Source organism: Suncus etruscus, chromosome 12 (assembly GCF_024139225.1).
Source record: "Suncus etruscus isolate mSunEtr1 chromosome 12, mSunEtr1.pri.cur, whole genome shotgun sequence".
NCBI lineage: Eukaryota > Metazoa > Chordata > Mammalia > Eulipotyphla > Soricidae > Suncus > Suncus etruscus.
The window spans coordinates 34,098,071-34,115,961 of record NC_064859.1 but is presented as its reverse complement, the minus strand read 5'-3'; the positions used below and the strand labels follow the sequence as shown (position 1 = coordinate 34,115,961).

Below are 17,891 nucleotides of genomic sequence, written 5' to 3'. Positions count from 1 at the left end.
GCAATTTCTGAGTGCATAGTGAGGAGTAACACCTGAGTGTCACCGAGTGTGGCCCAAAAACAAAAACAAACAAACAAAAAAGATGGTTCAAGTTGTGTGGTTCTATTTGAAGGAAAGAGAAAAAAATAATAAAAATAATAATAAAATAAAACGGGGCAAAAATCAAACAAGCAAAAAATGGGAGGAGTCCTTCTAGAGGCTATACTATCATTTTAAGAGCAGAGAGGGAAAAGAAAGAAACACATAACAACAATGCAAAAATATAAATAAATAATAAATAAATAAAAGATAAAAAAATCAAACAAAAAACTCGAAAAGCACCAGAGCAATATAGACAGCAGCCACACAATAATCAAGTTCTGAAATTAAAAAAAAAGTGCAAAAGAAAAAAACAACACACAACAATAACAAAACTAAAAAAAATTTGATTTGTGCTTCTCTCTCTTTTTTTTTCTTGCATAGGCGCAGTAAATATTGGGGAGGTTAGTAAGGGAATTCCCATGGCCTAAGAGATACAGGGTTTCTCTGCCCTTGAAGTATACTGTCATGGGAATAACTACAAGCTCCGTACATGCTCTTTTACTCTCCCCTAGGTCCTTTAGTGGTGTTTGGAAACTTTCCACTCTGTCATGGGTGATAAAATCATGCTTCTGTAGCTAGAGACCTTGATATTTGCACAGGTCAAAGGATGGAACCTAGGATGAAGTCTTTCTTTATGGTTCTTGGAGTTGTGATCCATCACCGTTGTTTTAATCAGTCTTCTGTAATTGGTGGTCTTGGTTTTTGCCCCTATCCTAGGACAAAGCCTAGGATAGTCTTTCATTATTTTTCCAGAAGATTTGCTCAGTTGCAGTTGTTTCAGTCAGACCTCTGGAATTAGTGGTCTTGATTATTGTACATATCATAGGCCAGGGCCTAGACTAGGATCCTTTTTATTGGTCCCAAGATAAGTTCTGCCCAGTCATGGTATTTAGAGTCAGTATTCTGTAGATAGAAAACTTGACTTTTGTACACATCAAAGGATGACATGTCTTCTGTTTTTATCTTAGCGTTAGGAGGTGAGGTAAGACTACCTGTCTTAAACCAAGTTGTTGCCATTTCCTTGTTATCAGGATGTCATATCAAAACTGGCATATGTTGGTATTAGAGCAGTATTAGGAATGTCCCAGAGGGGGATTGGTTCCTGGAGCTGTGGCAGAGAGCTATGTCGGTTCTATGTCTGAGATCTTGGGTTTGGGGTTGGACGGTTGCTGTCTAATCACCTGGAATCTAAATTGAATCCACATGACATATGTTCAAGGTGGGAGGTACCCCTGTATTGTAAAGTGTATGAGTTCTTATCCCTAGTAGAAAAGAGCTTGTTGGGGCTGAGAGATAGCACAGTGGTAAGGCGTTTGCCTTGCATGCAGAAGGATGGTGGTTCGAATCCCAGCATCCCATATGGTCCCCTGTGCCTGCCAGGAGCGATTTCTGAGCATAGAGCCAGGAGTAATCCCTGAGTGCTGCCGGTGTGGCCCGCCCCCCAAAAAAAAGAGCTTGTTTCTATATGTACAATTTCCCCTTCTTTAGTATGCTTTGCAAGAAACATGGTGCTATATTATATTGCTGGTGCATTTGGGGTGAGAATGTCAGGCTCCATCACCTCTGTGCCCTGGTTTTGACCTGAGCTATTATTCCAGGCAAGACTTTTTCTTGTAGGTTTTTGTATCAAGCAGAACCAATACAGGTGGAGTTAAGGAAGCAAAGAAAACAGAAACAAGATATATAAAGGGAAAAAAATAAAGAAAAATAAGTAAAAAATTAAGGGAATAAGGATGCAGGAGACTACCTTACATTTGGGGATAAACATATTAAGTTAAACATATTAAGTAGTATTATATAGGTCTTTAACTTATCAAGGGAATATAGGCTTCCTCATTGTCTTTTGAGATTTTCTTGTGGGGTGTGGGATCCAGGGCACATTTTCCTCACACACCCTGGTCTTCTTAAGATTGAGAAAACATTTGCAGCAAAAAGGTCTCGGTTGAGTTCTTGCGCTGGGACCCCTTCTGGAGCTGAATCCAGTATCAAACAACAGTCCACATTTGGGAGGGGTGAGATGGAGGGCCACACAGCATGAGTCAGCAGGGGTGTTGGTTGTAGTTTCTTGCCAGGGACGAGGTGTGGGTCTGAGTGGGTGTTCCTTCGCTTGGGTGCTGGGTGATGGCTTATTGGGGTAGGAAGTCAGTCTTGATACCTAATGGGTTAAGAACTGAGGATAAAGAGCTTTAATAAGGTGAAATATCAGATTGAGATTGAGGAAGGAATAGTATAATTTCTGAAGGGAGGGAAAAGGGAATAGTATATAGGAGGGGCTATAGGCATGGGTTGTTTACATTTTAGGTTTGGCTCTCATGGAGGAGTCCTCTCTCTATGTACTCATGACCACATAGAAACATACAATAATTAGTTTAGGTATAGCTTAAGAAAAAGAGGAGGAGGGACCGGAGAGATAGCATGGAGGTAAGGTGTTTGCCTTGCATGCAGAAGGTTCAAATCCCGGCACCCCATATAATCCCCTGAGCCTGCTGAGGGCGATTTCTGAGCGTAGAGCCACGAGTAACCCCTGAGTGCTGCCGGGTGTGACCCAAAAAACAAAAAGAAAAAAGAAAAGAAAAAGAAAAAGAGGATAAGAGAGGGGCCGGCAAGATGGCGCTAGAGGTAAGGTGTCTGCCTTGCAAGCGCTAGCCAAGGAAGGACCGCGGTTCGATCCCCCAGCATCCCATATGGTCCCCCCAAGCCAGGGGCAATTTCTGAGCGCTTAGCCAGGAGTAACCCCTGAGCATCAAACGGGTGAGACCCAAAAGCCAAAAAAAAAAAAAAAGGATAAGAGAGCAATAAATAAGAGAACAGAACAGGAAAATAGGTAAATAAATAAAAAAAATAAGGTAAAAAAGAAAAGCAACTAATAACTAAGAGATATTGGGCTGGTGTGTCGAAATTGGGAGGTTTTCTCAATTTCCAGGGATTTCGTCAGTGAGGGTTTCAGGATTAGGTAATGACTGGAGCAATTTAGGATACACATAGGTTTTGCATCTCAAGTACTAAACAATTTGTTAATGAGGCCTATCTATGTAGGTGGTTATCCTATGTAGTATTGTCCGCTGCATCTAATGTATTGAATTTCCTTTCCTAAAGAGAAAGTAACAGTGTAGGTTTTATTTGACATAGATTGAATTGATGATAATGAGGAAGAAAAGGTAGAAGAAGAAAAGGGAGAAAGAAAGAAGTAGTAAGAAGAGAGAAGAAAAGAGAAAGGAAATGTTAATTTGCCTAAACGTGTTCTGTGAGTAGATCCTATAATATAAGTCTGTGGATCACAGTTGACTGCTTCAGTGGTCTGGCTGGTCACATGCTTCATGTTGTAATGGAGGCCATAAACCAGAGAAAAGGGGTATATTGAAGTGTTTTATCAAGATATTTTCATTATGCAAACTAATATGGTATCTAGTGTGACTGAGCACAGAGATGTCAAATTAGGTTGTCCGACCTTGGTTTCCAAGAACCCCGGTGGACAGAAAAGCTGAAAGGTTATTTTAAATATAGTAAGATTAAGGCATTAAAACACATTGTTATGAAATGCTTCCGCTGGCTTCCCATCATATTCTTTACTGTAATCCTGTATAAGATCCCTAAGACATTATTATCAGCCTTTGTAAAAGGCCTGTTCTCTCTACGCTGTTGTTTCTGTTGTTGCTGCATTCTTTATGGTATAATGTATAGTCAAGGCTTTGTGTTGTTCCTCTTCCACTTGTTTTGGACACTACTTTCCAGTAAATGTTGACAACTACAGTGTTTGGAGTTTCTACTCTATTAAACCATTGTATTTGTTCATGGGGTATTGCATGAATATATATAGTGTTTATTCTAAGTACTTCAGAATAGTGCTATCTTTCTGTGTTTATCTTTCATCGTCTGGCTTACTTCATTTAACATAATATTTTGTAGATCCATCCACATTGCTGCAAAATCTATGATTGTATCATTTCTAACTGCTATTAGTATTTCATTGTATATAAATACCACATCTTCATGATCCAATCATCTGTTGTTGCACATCCAAATCTTGGCTATTGTACTGAGTGATGCGATAAATAGTGGAGTGCACACATATTTTGGGGTGAATGTCCTGACTTGGGGATAGATACCCAGGAGAGCAATTGCTGGGTTATATAGCAGCTCAATTCTAAGCACTCTCCACACTGTTCTCCATAGGGGTTGGACTAGGGGGCAATCCCACCAGCAGTAAATGAGAGTTCCTTTATTACTACATTCTTGCCAACAGAAATTGGTCCCATTATTTTTGATGTGAGCCATCCTCACTGGTGTAAGGTGGTACCTCATTGTTGTCTTAATTTGGATTTCCCTAATGATGAGTGAAGTGAGCATGTTTTTATGTGTCTGTTGGCCATCTTTTGGTCTTCCGCGGAGAAGTGTCTATTCATTTCTTCTCCCCATTTTTCTATGGCTTTATTAGATTTTGGGGGCTCAGCTTTCTGAGTGCTTTGTGTATCCTTTATCTAATATGTTGAGTGCAAAAATTTTCCCATTCCATTTACTGTCTTCTAGTATTAAGTAGGGTTTCTTTTACCATGCATAAACTTTTTAGTTTGATGTAGTCCCATTTGTTTAGGTTTGATATATAGGTCTTCGAGAACTGCCTATTTTTTCCTCAATAAACTTTATAGATTCAGATCTGATTTCAAGGTCTTTAATTTTGAGTTGACTTTTGTGTAAGGTGTGAGGTATGGATCAATTTTCTATTTCTTACAGGTGGTTATCCAGTTGCACCAACACCATTTGTTGAAGAAACTGTCTTTGTTCCATTTCAAGTTCTTGGGTCTTTTGTCAAATATTAGTTGACTGTATATCTGGGGGTTTATCTCTGGAAATTCTGTTCTAACCCACTGGTCTGAGGCTCTGTCTTTGTTCCAGTACCATGCCATTTTGATCACAATGGCTTTATAGTATAGCTTCAGGTTAGGTAAAGAGATGCTACTCAGCTTCTTGTTTTACAGTATGTACTTGGCTATCCTGGATCTTCTGTGGTTCCAGATGAATTTTATGATTGATTGTTTTAAGTCTTTAAAAAATAATGTCTGGGGCCTGGAGAGATAGCACAGCGGTGTTTGCTTTGCAAGCAGCCGATCCAGGACCAAAGGTGGTTGGTTCGAATCCAGGTGTCCCATATGGTCCCGTGACTGCCAGGAGCGATTTCTGAGTGCAGAGCCAGGAGTAACCCCTCAGCACCGCCAGGTGTGGTCAAAAAAAACCAAAACAAAACAAAACAAAAAATGATGTCTGAATTTGGATAAGGATTGCATTAAATCTATATAGAAGTTTAGGTAAGATAGTCATTTTGACTATGTTGATTCTACCTACCCATGAGCATGGGATGTTCTTCCATTTTCTTAGATCCTCTTCAATTTCTTTCTGAAGTGTTTTGAAGTTTTCATGTTATAGGTCCTTCACTTCCCTTGTAAGGTTGATTCCTAGGTTCTTGATATTTTTTGATTCTATTTTAAATGGGATTGTCTTTTTTTTTTTTTTTAGTTTTTAGTTTTTAGGCCACACCCAGCGGTGCTCAGGGGTTACTCCTGGCTGTCTGCTCAGAAATAGCTCCATGCTGGCACGGGGGACCATATGGGACACCGGGATTCGAACCAACCACATTTGGTCCTTGATTGGCTGCTTGCAAGGCAAACGCCACTGTGCTATTTCTCCGGGCCCAGGATTGTCTTTTTAATCTCTTTCTCTTCTACTTCGTTATTTGTATAGACTCTATATTATACTATAGAGGAGTGCTATTGTCTTTTGTGTATTGACTTTGTAGCCGGCCACTTTGCTGTATTGGTTAATTGTTTCTATGAGTTTTACTATGAACTCTTTATGGATTTTGATGTATATCAGCATATCATCTGCAAAAAAGAGAGTTTGAGTTCCTCTTTCCCTATTTGGATTCCTTTGATTCCCTTCTCTTGTCTGATTGCTATTGCTAGGACTTCTAAGACTATTTTGAATAAGAGTGGAGAGAGTGGACAGCCTTGCCTAGTTTCTGACCTTAGTGGAAATGCTTTCAGTTTTTGCCATTAAGGATAATGTTGGTTGTGGGCTTTTCATAGATAGATGTAACTATCTTGAGAAAGGTTCTTTCCAGTCCTATTTTGCTGAGTGTTTTCATCATGAATAGGTGTTGAATTTTGTCAAACGCCTTCTCTGCATTGGTTAATACAATCATGTGGTTTTTGTCTTTCTTATTGTTGATGTGGTGTATGCTGTTGATTGATTTGCATATGTTGAACCATCCTTGCTTCCCTGGGATGAAACCCACTTGGTCATGGTGTATAATGTTTTTTATGTAGTGCTGGATTCAGTTTGCTAAGATTTTGTTGAGGATTTTTGCAACTATGTTCATTAGTGAGATTGGTCTGTACTTTTCTTTCTTGGCAGTGTCTTTGCCACCTTTGGGAATGAGTGTGATATTAGCTTCATAAAAGGAATTGGGAAGGATTCCTGTCTTTTCCATGGTTTGGAAGAGCCTGTGGATCAGTGGTAGTAATTCTTCTCAGAATGTTTGATAGAATTCACCTGTAAAACCATTTGGACCTGGGCTTTTGTTCTTAGGGAGTTTCTTAATTACTGATTCAATTTCCTCAGAAGTGATTGGCCTGTTTAGGCTTTCTAAATCCTCCTTTTCCAGTCTTGGAAGATAATATTTTTCCAAGAATCTGTCTATTTCTTCTGGATTCTCTAGCCTAACTGAGTATAGTTGTTCATAATAAGTCCTTATGGTGTGTTGGATTTTTTTGGGTTCTGTTATAATCTCTCCCCTTTCATTTGTGATCATACTTATTAGGGTGTTTTCCCTCTTTTTTTTTTTTTTTTTTTTTTTTTTTGGTGAGTCTTATCAGTCGTTTGTCTATCTTGTTGATTTTTTTGAAAAATCAACTCTTGGTTTCATTGATTTTTGTATTATTTTCTTAGTTTCTATGTTGTTTATTTCTGCTTTGGTTTTTATTATTTCTTGTCTTCTGGTTGTATTTGGGTTTCTTTGCTGCTGTTGTTCCAGCTTCTTAAGGTGTCCCTTTAAACAGCTGATTTTGTCATTTTCCTCTTACCTGATATAGGCCTATATTGTATGAGTTTCCCCCTAATTATTGCTTTTGCTGTGTCCCACAGATTTTGATTGTCTTGATCGTGTGTGTGTGTGTGTGTGTGTGTGTGTGTGTGTGTGTGTGTGTGTGGTTTTAGGTCACACCCAGCAGTGCTCAGAGGTTACTCCTGGCTTTTGCACTCAGAAATTGCTCCTGTGGCCCGGAGAGATAGCACAGTGGCGTTTGCCTTGCAAGCAGCCGATCCAGGACCAAAGGTGGTTGGTTCGAATCCGGGTGTCCCATATGGTCCCCCGTGCCTGCCAGGAGCTATTTCTGAGCAGACAGCCAGGAGTAACCCCTGAGCATTGCCGGGTGTGACCCAAAAAACAAAAAAAAAAATAAAACAAAAAAACAAAAAACCAAAAAAACAAAAAAAACAGAAATCGCTCCTGGCAAGCTTGGGACCATATGGGATGCCAGGATTTGAACCATTGTCCTTCTTCATGAAAGGCAAACACCCTTCTTCCATGCTATCTCTCCAGCCCAATTGTCTTGATCTTAATAAACACATTTGTTTATTTATTTATTTTTGGTTTTTGGGCCACACCTGGTGATGCTCAGGGGTTACTCCTGGCTATGCACTCAGAAATTGCTCCTGGCTTGGGGGACCATATGGGAAGCTGGGGAATCGAAGCTCGGTCCATCCTAGGCTAGTGCGGGCAAGTCAGATGCCTTACCGCTTGTGTCACCACTTTGGCCCCATTAATGAACACATTTAAGATCATGAAGTATTTCTTTCAAGCCTGTATGTTTGGACTAAAATTCATGTTCACAATACACTCATTACTCATTTACTTGTTCTACAATACTATGATCTTCATTTTATAGATAAGGTTAAAGACTTTTTTTTGGGGGGATGGGGTCACACCCAGCAGCTCTCAGGGGTTACTCCTGGCTCTATGTTCAAAAATCATTCCTGGCAGGCACAGAAAACCATATGGATACTGGATTTTGAACCACTATCCTTCTGCATGCAATGCAAATGCCCTGCCTCCATGCTCTCTCTCTCAAGCCCCCAGGTTAGAGACCTTTTAAGTCAATTTTTATGAAATCACAAAACTAGTGACTAATAAAACTAGAATTCAAATTTGTGTATCCCTTTTTTTTTGGGGGGGGTCACACCCATCAGTGCTCAGGGGCCACTCCTGGCTCTATGCTCAGAAATTGCTCCTGGCAGCTCAGGGGACCATATGGATGGGATGCCGGGATTTGAACCACCGTCCTTCTGCATGCAAGGCAAATGCCTTGCCTGTATGCCATCTCTCCGGCCTCAAGGGTTTTGACTTTTTCTTATCACCTGTAAATAATGACTACTCCCAAATTTTGCTAATTTAGACAGTACCTTTTTTGAAAGCCTCTATCAAGCATTCCCCACATGTTTAAGTGACCTTCTTTAACCTCTCTAGACTAATCTTCTGACCTCATCTGTATAATGGATTTACTATATTTTAATTATTGTGTGTATTATTGTGTGTACTAATATTTCACTTAACTGAATTCTTTTTGTTGGGAGTCAAACCCAGCAGTATGCATGTCTTACTCCTGGCTCTGTGCTCCTGGCAAGGGTGGGCAACCATGTGAGATGCTGGGATAGAACCTAGAAGATAGTGTGTAAACACTCTAGTTTCTATATTATCTCTCACTCCACTGGGTGGAATTCTTCTTGTTTATTTTAGTTTGGGGGCCACACCCAGTGGTGCTCAGAGTTTACTACTGGCCCCTATGCTCAGGCACTCATGGCAGGGCTCACTATCACATAGGGAATCGAATCTGGATCTGCAGTGAGCAAAGCAAACACTCTACCTACTATACTATCACTTTGGACATGAACTGAATTCTTTTTTTTTTTTTTTTTGGTTTTTGGGCCACACCCGGCGGTGCTCAGGGGTTACTCCTGGCTGTCTGCTCAGAAATAGCTCCTGGCAGGCACGGGGGACCATATGGGACACCGGGATTCGAACCAACCACCTTTGGTCCTGGATTGGCTGCTTCCAAGGCAAACGCCGCTGTGCTATCTCTCCGGGCCCATGAACTGAATTCTTAAGGGCAGAAATTAAATATCACCAGTGCCTGACACACAGTAGATGCTTTAATTCTATAATTAAACTCTAAACAAACATTATAAATTTAAGAAATACATCTAGAGTAAGGGATGTAGCACAATGGTAGCACTCTTGCTTTGTTTAGAGGCCCTGGGTTTGATACTGACACTGCAAGAGATATGAAAAGATATGAACCATTAAATCACTGGAGCCAGGGGGCCAGAGGGGTGGTGCAAGCAGTAAGGCATCTGCCTTGCCCACGCTAACCTAGGATGGACCTCGGTTCGATTCCCCTGGCATCCCATATGGTCCCCCAAGCCAGGAGCGATTTCTGAATGCATGGCCAGGAGTAACCCCTGAGCGTCACTGGGTGTGGCCCAAAAACAAAGTCAAAAACAAAAATCACTGGAGCTTGACAGTACCTGATATAAACAATTTATTTTATTTTATTTTATTTTTTGGTTTTTGGGTCACACTCGGCAGCACTCAGGGGTTACTCCTGTCTCTACGCTTAGAAATCACTCCTGGCAGGCTCGGGGGACCATATGGGATGTCGGGATTTGAACCACCATCCTTCTGAATGCAAGGCAAATACCTTACCTCCATACTATCTCTCCAGCCCCAAAACAAGTTTCTTGTATTTATTTTTGAATGAATCTATAATGAATTTTTGAGAATAAATTCCCTCCATTTACTATGACTCTGAATCAGTTTTTGTTTGTTTGTTTTGCTTTTTGGTTCATGGTGACGCTCAGGGGTTACTCCTGGCTTTGCACTCAGGGGGGCCATATGGGATGCCGGGATTTGAACCACTGTCCATACTGGGTCTTCTATGTGCAAGGCAAATGTCCTACCACTGTGCTATCTCTCCTGGCCCCTCTGATTCACTTTTGAGAAAAAAAAATCTACTTTATTTCTCTGACAACCTTCTTCTAATGATTTCGCATGTTGAAATTACTTCTCCCATTTTAACAATTACTGCTAACTATAAAAATGTTCAAATTAATTTACCATTTTAGAACTTTCACCCTAAATTCTCCTGTTCTATAGTAATCATTTTCAGTAGTTGAAAGTGTCAAGTTTTCCTTCAGCCTGAATGTATTCAATTTATTGCAAACTGCTTGCAATACCTGTCAACCTCCCTTCTTGAAAGTCATGATTCAGGCGGTGGACAGTGAGCCTCCAATTTACAAGCTCCTTTGCCCTCTGGGATCATGGCAAAGCCACAGATTTGTAGATTATGACGATGGTGCCGGGAAGGAGAGATAGAACAGAGAGGATAGTGGGGTTGTCTTGCATGTGGCCCACCAAGTTTGATCTCTGGCATCTTCTATGATGCCTTGAGCAATGCCAGGAGAAATTCTTGAGTGCAGAACTAGGTATAGAATCAAGTAGATTCTTTTTTCTTTCTTTCTTTCTTTCTTTCTTTCTTTCTTTCTTTCTTTCTTTCTTTCTTTCTTTCTTTCTTTCTTTCTTTCTTTCTTTCTTTCTTTCTTTCTTTCTTCTTTCTTTCTTTCTTTCTTTCTTTCTTTCTTTCTTTCTTTCTTTCTTTCTTTCTTTCTTTCTCTCTCTCTCTCTCTCTCTCTCTCTCTCTCTCTTTCTTTCTTTCTTTCTTTCTTTCTTTCTTTCTTTCTTTCTTTCTTTCTTTCTTCTTTCTTTCTTTTCTTTTCTTTTCTGGATCACACCCGACAGCGCTCAGGGGCCACTCCTGGCTCTGCACTCAGAAATCGCCCCTGGCAGGCTTGGGGGAACCATATGGGATGCCAGAATTCAAACCACCGTCCTTCTGCATGTAAGGCAAACACCATATCTCCATGCTATCTCTCCGGCCCCAGAATCAACTAGATTCTTGAACATCACTGGGTGTAGCACTCCTCCTCCCCCCACAAAAGACTACTTGTGGACAAGTCTGTAAACTTTTAAATATATATATTTTATATATTATTTATATACATTATAAATACATATAAGTTATATATTATATAATATATAATAAATAGGGGCTGGAGAGATAGCATAGAGGTAGGGCGTTTGCCTTGCATGCAGAGGACAGTGGTTCAAATCCCAGTATTTCATATGGTCCCCCGAGCCTGCCAGGAGCAATTTCTGAGCGTAGTGCCAGGGGTAACCCCTGAGTGCTGCTGGGTGTGACCCAAAAACCAAAAAAATAAGTAAATAAATAAATAAATAATATTTATATTATATATTTATACTATTTATATAAATCATATATAATATATAAACAATATATAATATATATAAATATATGTATATATATTTTTAAAATTTTACAGACTGTGTAGCATGTAGTGTTTTGGGGGGAGGAGGGTTGCTACACCTAGTGATGTTCAAGAATCTATATATATTATTTATATTTTATATAAAGATATATTTATATATTTTATGTATTATAAGTATGTTATTTATCTTAAATATAAACATATTAGTAAATATATATATGTGTATAGATGTATACTAAATACATATACATACATATATATGAATACTAAATGGACTCTAACTAGTAAGCAAGACAACCACCGTTTCCAAATTCCTTTCCAAGCCTTTTGGCCTAGGCCGGGATAGGACAAAGCCCCAATCATTCCCACCCCAGGGACTCGGTGGCCGGCGTGGGCGGGGCTCCGGGAACCCTCCGGGGCCACCCCAGCGAAGGGGCGAAGGGGGCGTGGCCTGTCCTCGCCGGGGGCGGGGCCTCGCGGCCGCGGGGCAGGCTGGGAAGCGGCGCCATATTGGCGTCGCGGCGCTGTATTGTCATAAATAGAGCCGGTTCTTGCGGCGGTGTCTTCCTCCTTCGGCGGACTCGCTGCGACGCGACCGGAGCGAGGAAGCGAGCGGGGAAGTAGCGAGCGGGAAGGTGTGCTCCCTGGCGGCATTTCGGAAGTGGACGGGGACGGACGGCAGGCAGGCAGGAGGGAAGAGCCCAGACCGGGACCCGGGGCCAGGCATGCCCGCCGGGCGGGCGATGAAAGAGATGTCCGCGTAAGTGGGGGGCGCGCGCCCCTTCCTCCCCCGACGCTCGCTCGCTCGCTTGTCTGGGCGGGCGCCGAGCCCCGAGTCCCGGGCGCCGAGAGGCGGGGGCGCGTGGCCGTGCGGGACGAGGCCCGGCGCACGGATGGACGGACGGGTCTGCATTGGCGCAGCGGCGGCAGCAGCAGCAGACGGACGGACGGACGGACGCTAGGTGAACGCTAGTTAGCGCCGCCGCGGACCCGGCCCGGTCCAGGCCCGGGGGGCTCGCCTCTGCGGCGCCCCCTGAGCCCCCCCCCCCGAACCCGGGCCGCCCCTCAAGCATGCGTCCAGGCCCGGCCCAAAGGTGGCCCGCGGACCCGGCGCTGTTGGGTCTCTAGTCTGTAAGGAGCTGAAGGACGGGCGGACGGATGACTGACAGGTCTCAAGTCTGTAGGAAACTGACAGACTGTCAAAAATGGGCCCGTGAGCTCCACGCTGTTGGGTCTCAAGTCTGGCTGGCTGACTGACTCTCAAGTCTGTTAAGGAACGGACGGATGGACCGACGGACAAAATGTGGCCCGCGATCCGTATGCTGTAGCTCTCAAGTCTGTAAGGAACTGACTGACCGACCGACGGCTGGCTGGCTGGCTGGCTGGTCTCTGTAAGGAAGTGACTGGCTGACTGAGTGACTGACTGACTGACTGACTGACTGACTGACTGACTGACTGACGGCTGGTTGACTGGCCGGTCTCAAGTCTGTAAGGAACTGAATGACAGGCTGACGGACGGACTGACTGACTGACTGACAGACACAGAGAAATGTGGAGCCTCACCACCAGCCATCTGTCCCACATCGCAGTCATTCGTGTGCTTGTGCGCGCGTGGGGCAGTGCCTCGATTTCTCCCAATGCAGAGGCCTTGGCGCCTTCCCCAGCCCCTTTGAACCTCTCCTCTCCATTCTGACATCTGTCAGTGAGCTGTCTGTCCCCGCGAGTGCCGCATACGTGTGCGTTCGTGACTGACAGCATCCTCCTGGTTTGTAAACTTGACGTACCTTAGCGGAACTCCTGAGACTCCCCCGCTTGTTGCTTCACCGCAGCGCTGTCTTGGTTTTCCAGACTTGATAATTATTTTTATTTTTTACCCCCCCTCGGGTGAAAGCATATATGCTATTCCTTTCCTGGGGGTGCATGTTTTAGGTTCCTTCAAAATGTTGGATAATACAGTGTAGCTGTGACTTTTGAACAGTCTCCTTAAGTACTGTGCCCAAGTTTCTTCAGGGTGCTCACCTACAGGTGAACGAATACACTGAATGTTCTGTAAGGGGTTCCGAACCCCAAATCGCCCCCAGAGCCCAAGATTTAGGTAGATTTAGTTTTAATACTGGTAGAAACCTTGATAGCACTTTCCCCCAGTATACAGGTAAGAAAGTGGAATCAGAGATTATAAGACCTGAAATAATTGCGTTTATTTTTAGGCCTCCCAGGGTTTTGGGGCGAAGTTAATTGGATGATCATAAATGGCACCTGTATACCACACACAGAGAGACGCACAATAAATTCCAAAGCACTTCTCTAGCTCTGTTAGAGGTAGAAAGTTGAATCTTGAAGAAAAAAAAAAAGTTCCGGGACTGGAGATGTCTCTGATTGCAAAAGTATTGACGTTAAATGTGTAGTGTTCTGAGTTTTTTTCTTGCCACCACAAAAAAATAAGGTATATTTTAAAATAATTTATTGAAGTTTTGCTCTAAGAAAAATGTTGAGGGGCCGGAGAGATAGCATGGAGGTAAGGAAGGCGTTTGCCTTGCATGCAGAAGGACTGTGGTTCAAATCCCAACATCCCATATGGTCCCCCAAGCAAGCCAAGGGCGATTTCTTTTTTTTTTTTTTTTTTTTTTTTTTTTTTGTGGTTTTTGGGTCACACCCGGCAGCGCTCAGGGATTATTCCTGGCTCCAGGCTCAGAAATTGTTCCTGGCAGGCACGGGGGACCATATGGGACGCCGGGATTCGAACCGATGACCTCCTGCATGAAAGGCAAACGCCTTACCTCCATGCTATCTCTCCGGCCCCACCAAGGGCGATTTCTAAGTGAAGAGCCAGGAGTGACCCCTGAGCACTGCCAGGTGTGACCCCCTCCCCCCAAAAAAAAGTTGGGAAAAGAATTAATGTCACTAGTATCGATGCTTCTCTCTTGTTTCTTTGAGTCATTGAGGTATCATATGTATCTATTGTTTTGTTTTGTTTTTGGACCACTTGGCCATCCTCAGAACTTACTCCTGGTTCTATTCTCAAGGCTCTGGAACTATGTGGGTTGAAGCATGAAAGGTAAATGCCCTACCTACTGTACTATCTCTCTGGCCCCATCATTGAATTATTTTAGAAGGTAGAGAGGTTGGTGGTTTTCAACCATTTTATACCTGCAGACCAGTGAAAATAGAAATATTTCATGGACTGCTAAAGCAGAAATAAAAACATTTGCAGTACTATCCTATTATATGATCCAAAAGTGCCATGCGTTAAGTGACACCTTTCTTTAGACCAATAGGAAATTTATGCTGACATAAATTACACATAGACCAGTCATTATTCATCAGTATAAACAATTTTAGTTTTTATTTGATTTTCATTCACCAAGTGATATCTTTAGCTAAAGAGCAGTAAGGTATGAACTTATAATAGATTCATACCTAGTTAGTAAGCCACTGGTTTTGGTGAATTAAAATTTAAAAAAATCATTATGTTTTTATATTACTTACAGAGCTACTTATTAATTTAAAAGATTGTCTTTTAGGTTATATTTTACATGATAAGGGTGGTAAAGATAGATGTGGATTTGTTGTGTTGTGTGTGGTTTTTTGTTTGTTTGTTTGTTTTACTTTATTAGCAAATGAAAAGTTTTACCATTCCATGTTAGTCCTGAAGCATTTTTGGAATTACTGATATAAGCCCCAGATTTCAGGAATTACTTTGCATTTAGTTTAAGACTAATATCCAAGTGGCTAGGAACTTTTGGAGTCTTTTAGGAGTTAATCTTGCCTCTGTATTCAGGAATTACTCCTACTAGGAAGCAGTGCAAGTGCCTGCTAAGGTGCTCAGGGACCAGATGGGATGCCAGAGATCGAAACCAGGTTGGTGTCGGGCAAGGCAAACACCCTACCTGTTGTACTATCTCTGCAGCTTCTAAGATAATCTTGGTGTAAAAGAACCATTATTTCTATGTGAAAACAGTTTGGGTACCAGCCTAAATGAAGAAATCAACAGGGCTTGCAAAACTGTTAGAGCTTTAAATACTGATTCAAGTAAAGGATGTTATTGTAGATTTCTCAAGGACAGATATACTACTGATTAAAAAAAAAACACAACGCTATTTGACATGTAAAGGTAGGGCAAACTATTCTTCATTCTACCATAGCTCATGACTACCAAATGATCATCTATCTAATGGAGTGTTGTTTTCTTTTTTCATTGCTTTAAGTTATTGACTGCTTTTTAAAGATTCAAATCTACTTGATTGTTAAAGCTACTGGGTGTAGAAGTGGCCCTGTCCCAGCTACTTTAGATTTGAGCTGAGTGGTGTTGGCATAGTTTAGCTTTTGTTTGAATAGGCATCCTAGCCATGAAAATTGGAGGCAGTATGAATAGTAGCCCTTCATGAAAATAAACACAAAAATATTTCTTTTTCTTAAAAACTAAACAAAACTAGCTCCTGTCTTTATTAAGAAAACTTCTCAAAAAAAAAAAAAAAAGAAAACTTCTCCTTTTTCCTCATTATTTTGTCCAGGATTTTCATGCTTTGATGATGTGATACACCAGAGACCACACATTTGTGGCACTGGGTATCACAAAGGCAGTATTGGTGAATGCTAGTCGAACTTGCAGCATCATGCACATAAGGCAGGTGTTTGTACCACTGAACCACATCACTGATACCTGCATAAAAAGAAAATGTGCGTGTGTGAAGGAAGATAGTTTTTATTGAATGATACTTGTCTTGAAAGATATGAGAAGAGAGAAAGGGGAAATATATGTTCAAGAGAGAACATGAGCTTCTCCAGAGTGGAAATAAGCAAGTAAAGGAATTAGAGACTAGTAAGCAAGATATGTGTTCAAGGGAGAACACAGACTTGAAGAGCTAGTGTTCCTAAGTAAATTTTGTTTCATAACTGGTTGTGAATTGCTAAAGTCACTACTCTGTTCCTGACAGGAACATGGTGAACATGTGAATTGCTAAAGTCACTACTCTGTTCCTGGTGGCGGTGGCAGCGGTGGTGGCGGTGGTGGTGGTGGTGGTGGTGGTAATGGTGGTGGTGACAACAGTGGTGGTGGTGGTGATGACAGTGGAGTGTACACACCCAGCAGTGCTCAGGGCCTACTCCTGTCTTTGACTGAGCTCAGACATCATTCCTGATGGGCTTGGGGGACCATTGTGGTACCAGGGATTGAATCTGAGTTAAGTCACATGCCAGGTAAGTGCCCTACCTGCTGTACTATTGCTCCTTGCACCCTTCCACAAGTAAATGTATAAGGTAGCTAAATTAGTGTGTGAATAGAGAGATTCTATGAATAAATACTATATGGTTATTAAATTTTTTTCCTATTTTTTCTTTTGTAAAAATAGAAACAATGTGTTGGATGGCCAGCAGCAACAAAAACATTATGGAATTACCTCCCCAATTAGCTTGGCATGTCCTAAAGAAATCGACCATATTTATACACAGAAATTAATTGATGCCATGAAACCATTTGGAGTGTTTGAAGATGAGGAAGAACTGAACCACAGGTATGTCATTCAAAACTACAGAATATTTTTTTACAGCCCAATATTTAATCATTAATTCTACAAACTTCTAGTATCTGATGTTTCTACCTAGAGATAAAACAATTATACACACAAATATTAGCTCTTACCTTAAAAATTTTGTTTTGTTTTGTTTTGGGGTCACACCCACCAGTGCTAGAGATAGCATGCAGGAATTATTCCTGTCAGGGCTTGGGACCAAAGAATATCATTAACTTTTCTATAGTTTTTCTATAATTTTCTATAATTTCTATAGTTTTCTATAATTTTAGGTGGCATTAAGAAGTGGGGCCATCTCCAATATGTCCAATAAGCCAAATAAGCAAAACAAAGTTTTACCTGTCACCTTCCTTCAAGGGTGATAGTTGAAATAAATTTTGAAGGTGCATGTAGGTATTAGAAGGAAGAATTTTATATGCAAGAATCCTGAAGTGGGCATATATTTACTACTTTATTTACTTCAAAAAATTTTTAATTTGAGGGCACTACTTACAAGTTGGAGGACACCAGGTGTGGTTAGAGAAGTCAGTGGCACTAAGACCACTCTGATTGCACTCAAGACCCCACACATGCAAGGTGCCTGTGTACTTGGTCACAGTCTTCCTTCCCTACTTTCTTTGTGTATTGTGGGGTTTCTTGGTTTTGGTTTTGGTTTTTCCCAGTCAAGCTGACTGAGGATGCAGTTCTGCTCAAGCCCTGCAGTGCTGGGGATCTTATAAAATATAAAGTTTCCACTTTGAGCGAAGTAGGAAGCTGTGAGTATTTGAGCAGAAAAATTGACATAACCTGCTCACGTAGTAACATACTATGCCTGCTATACTAATTATAGTCAGAGGAGACTCCGGTTAGAATTGGGGAGACTATAGGGCTGGGCGGTGGCGCTAGAGG

General features: G+C 41.6%; 1 protein-coding gene across 1 annotated transcript in view; it reads left to right on the top strand.

Annotated features, from left to right (window-relative positions):
• Window positions 1-12,183: 12,183 nt before the first annotated feature.
• PAPOLG (poly(A) polymerase gamma) overlaps window positions 12,184-17,891 on the top strand; it is a 37,511-nt gene continuing 31,803 nt past the window's right edge. Inside the window, exons 1-2 of the mRNA XM_049784733.1 lie at window positions 12,184-12,235; window positions 16,824-16,985. Of these exons, the coding sequence (XP_049640690.1) occupies window positions 12,201-12,235; window positions 16,824-16,985 (197 nt within the window). The 5' untranslated portion in view covers window positions 12,184-12,200. The remainder of the gene's footprint in view (window positions 12,236-16,823; window positions 16,986-17,891) is intronic.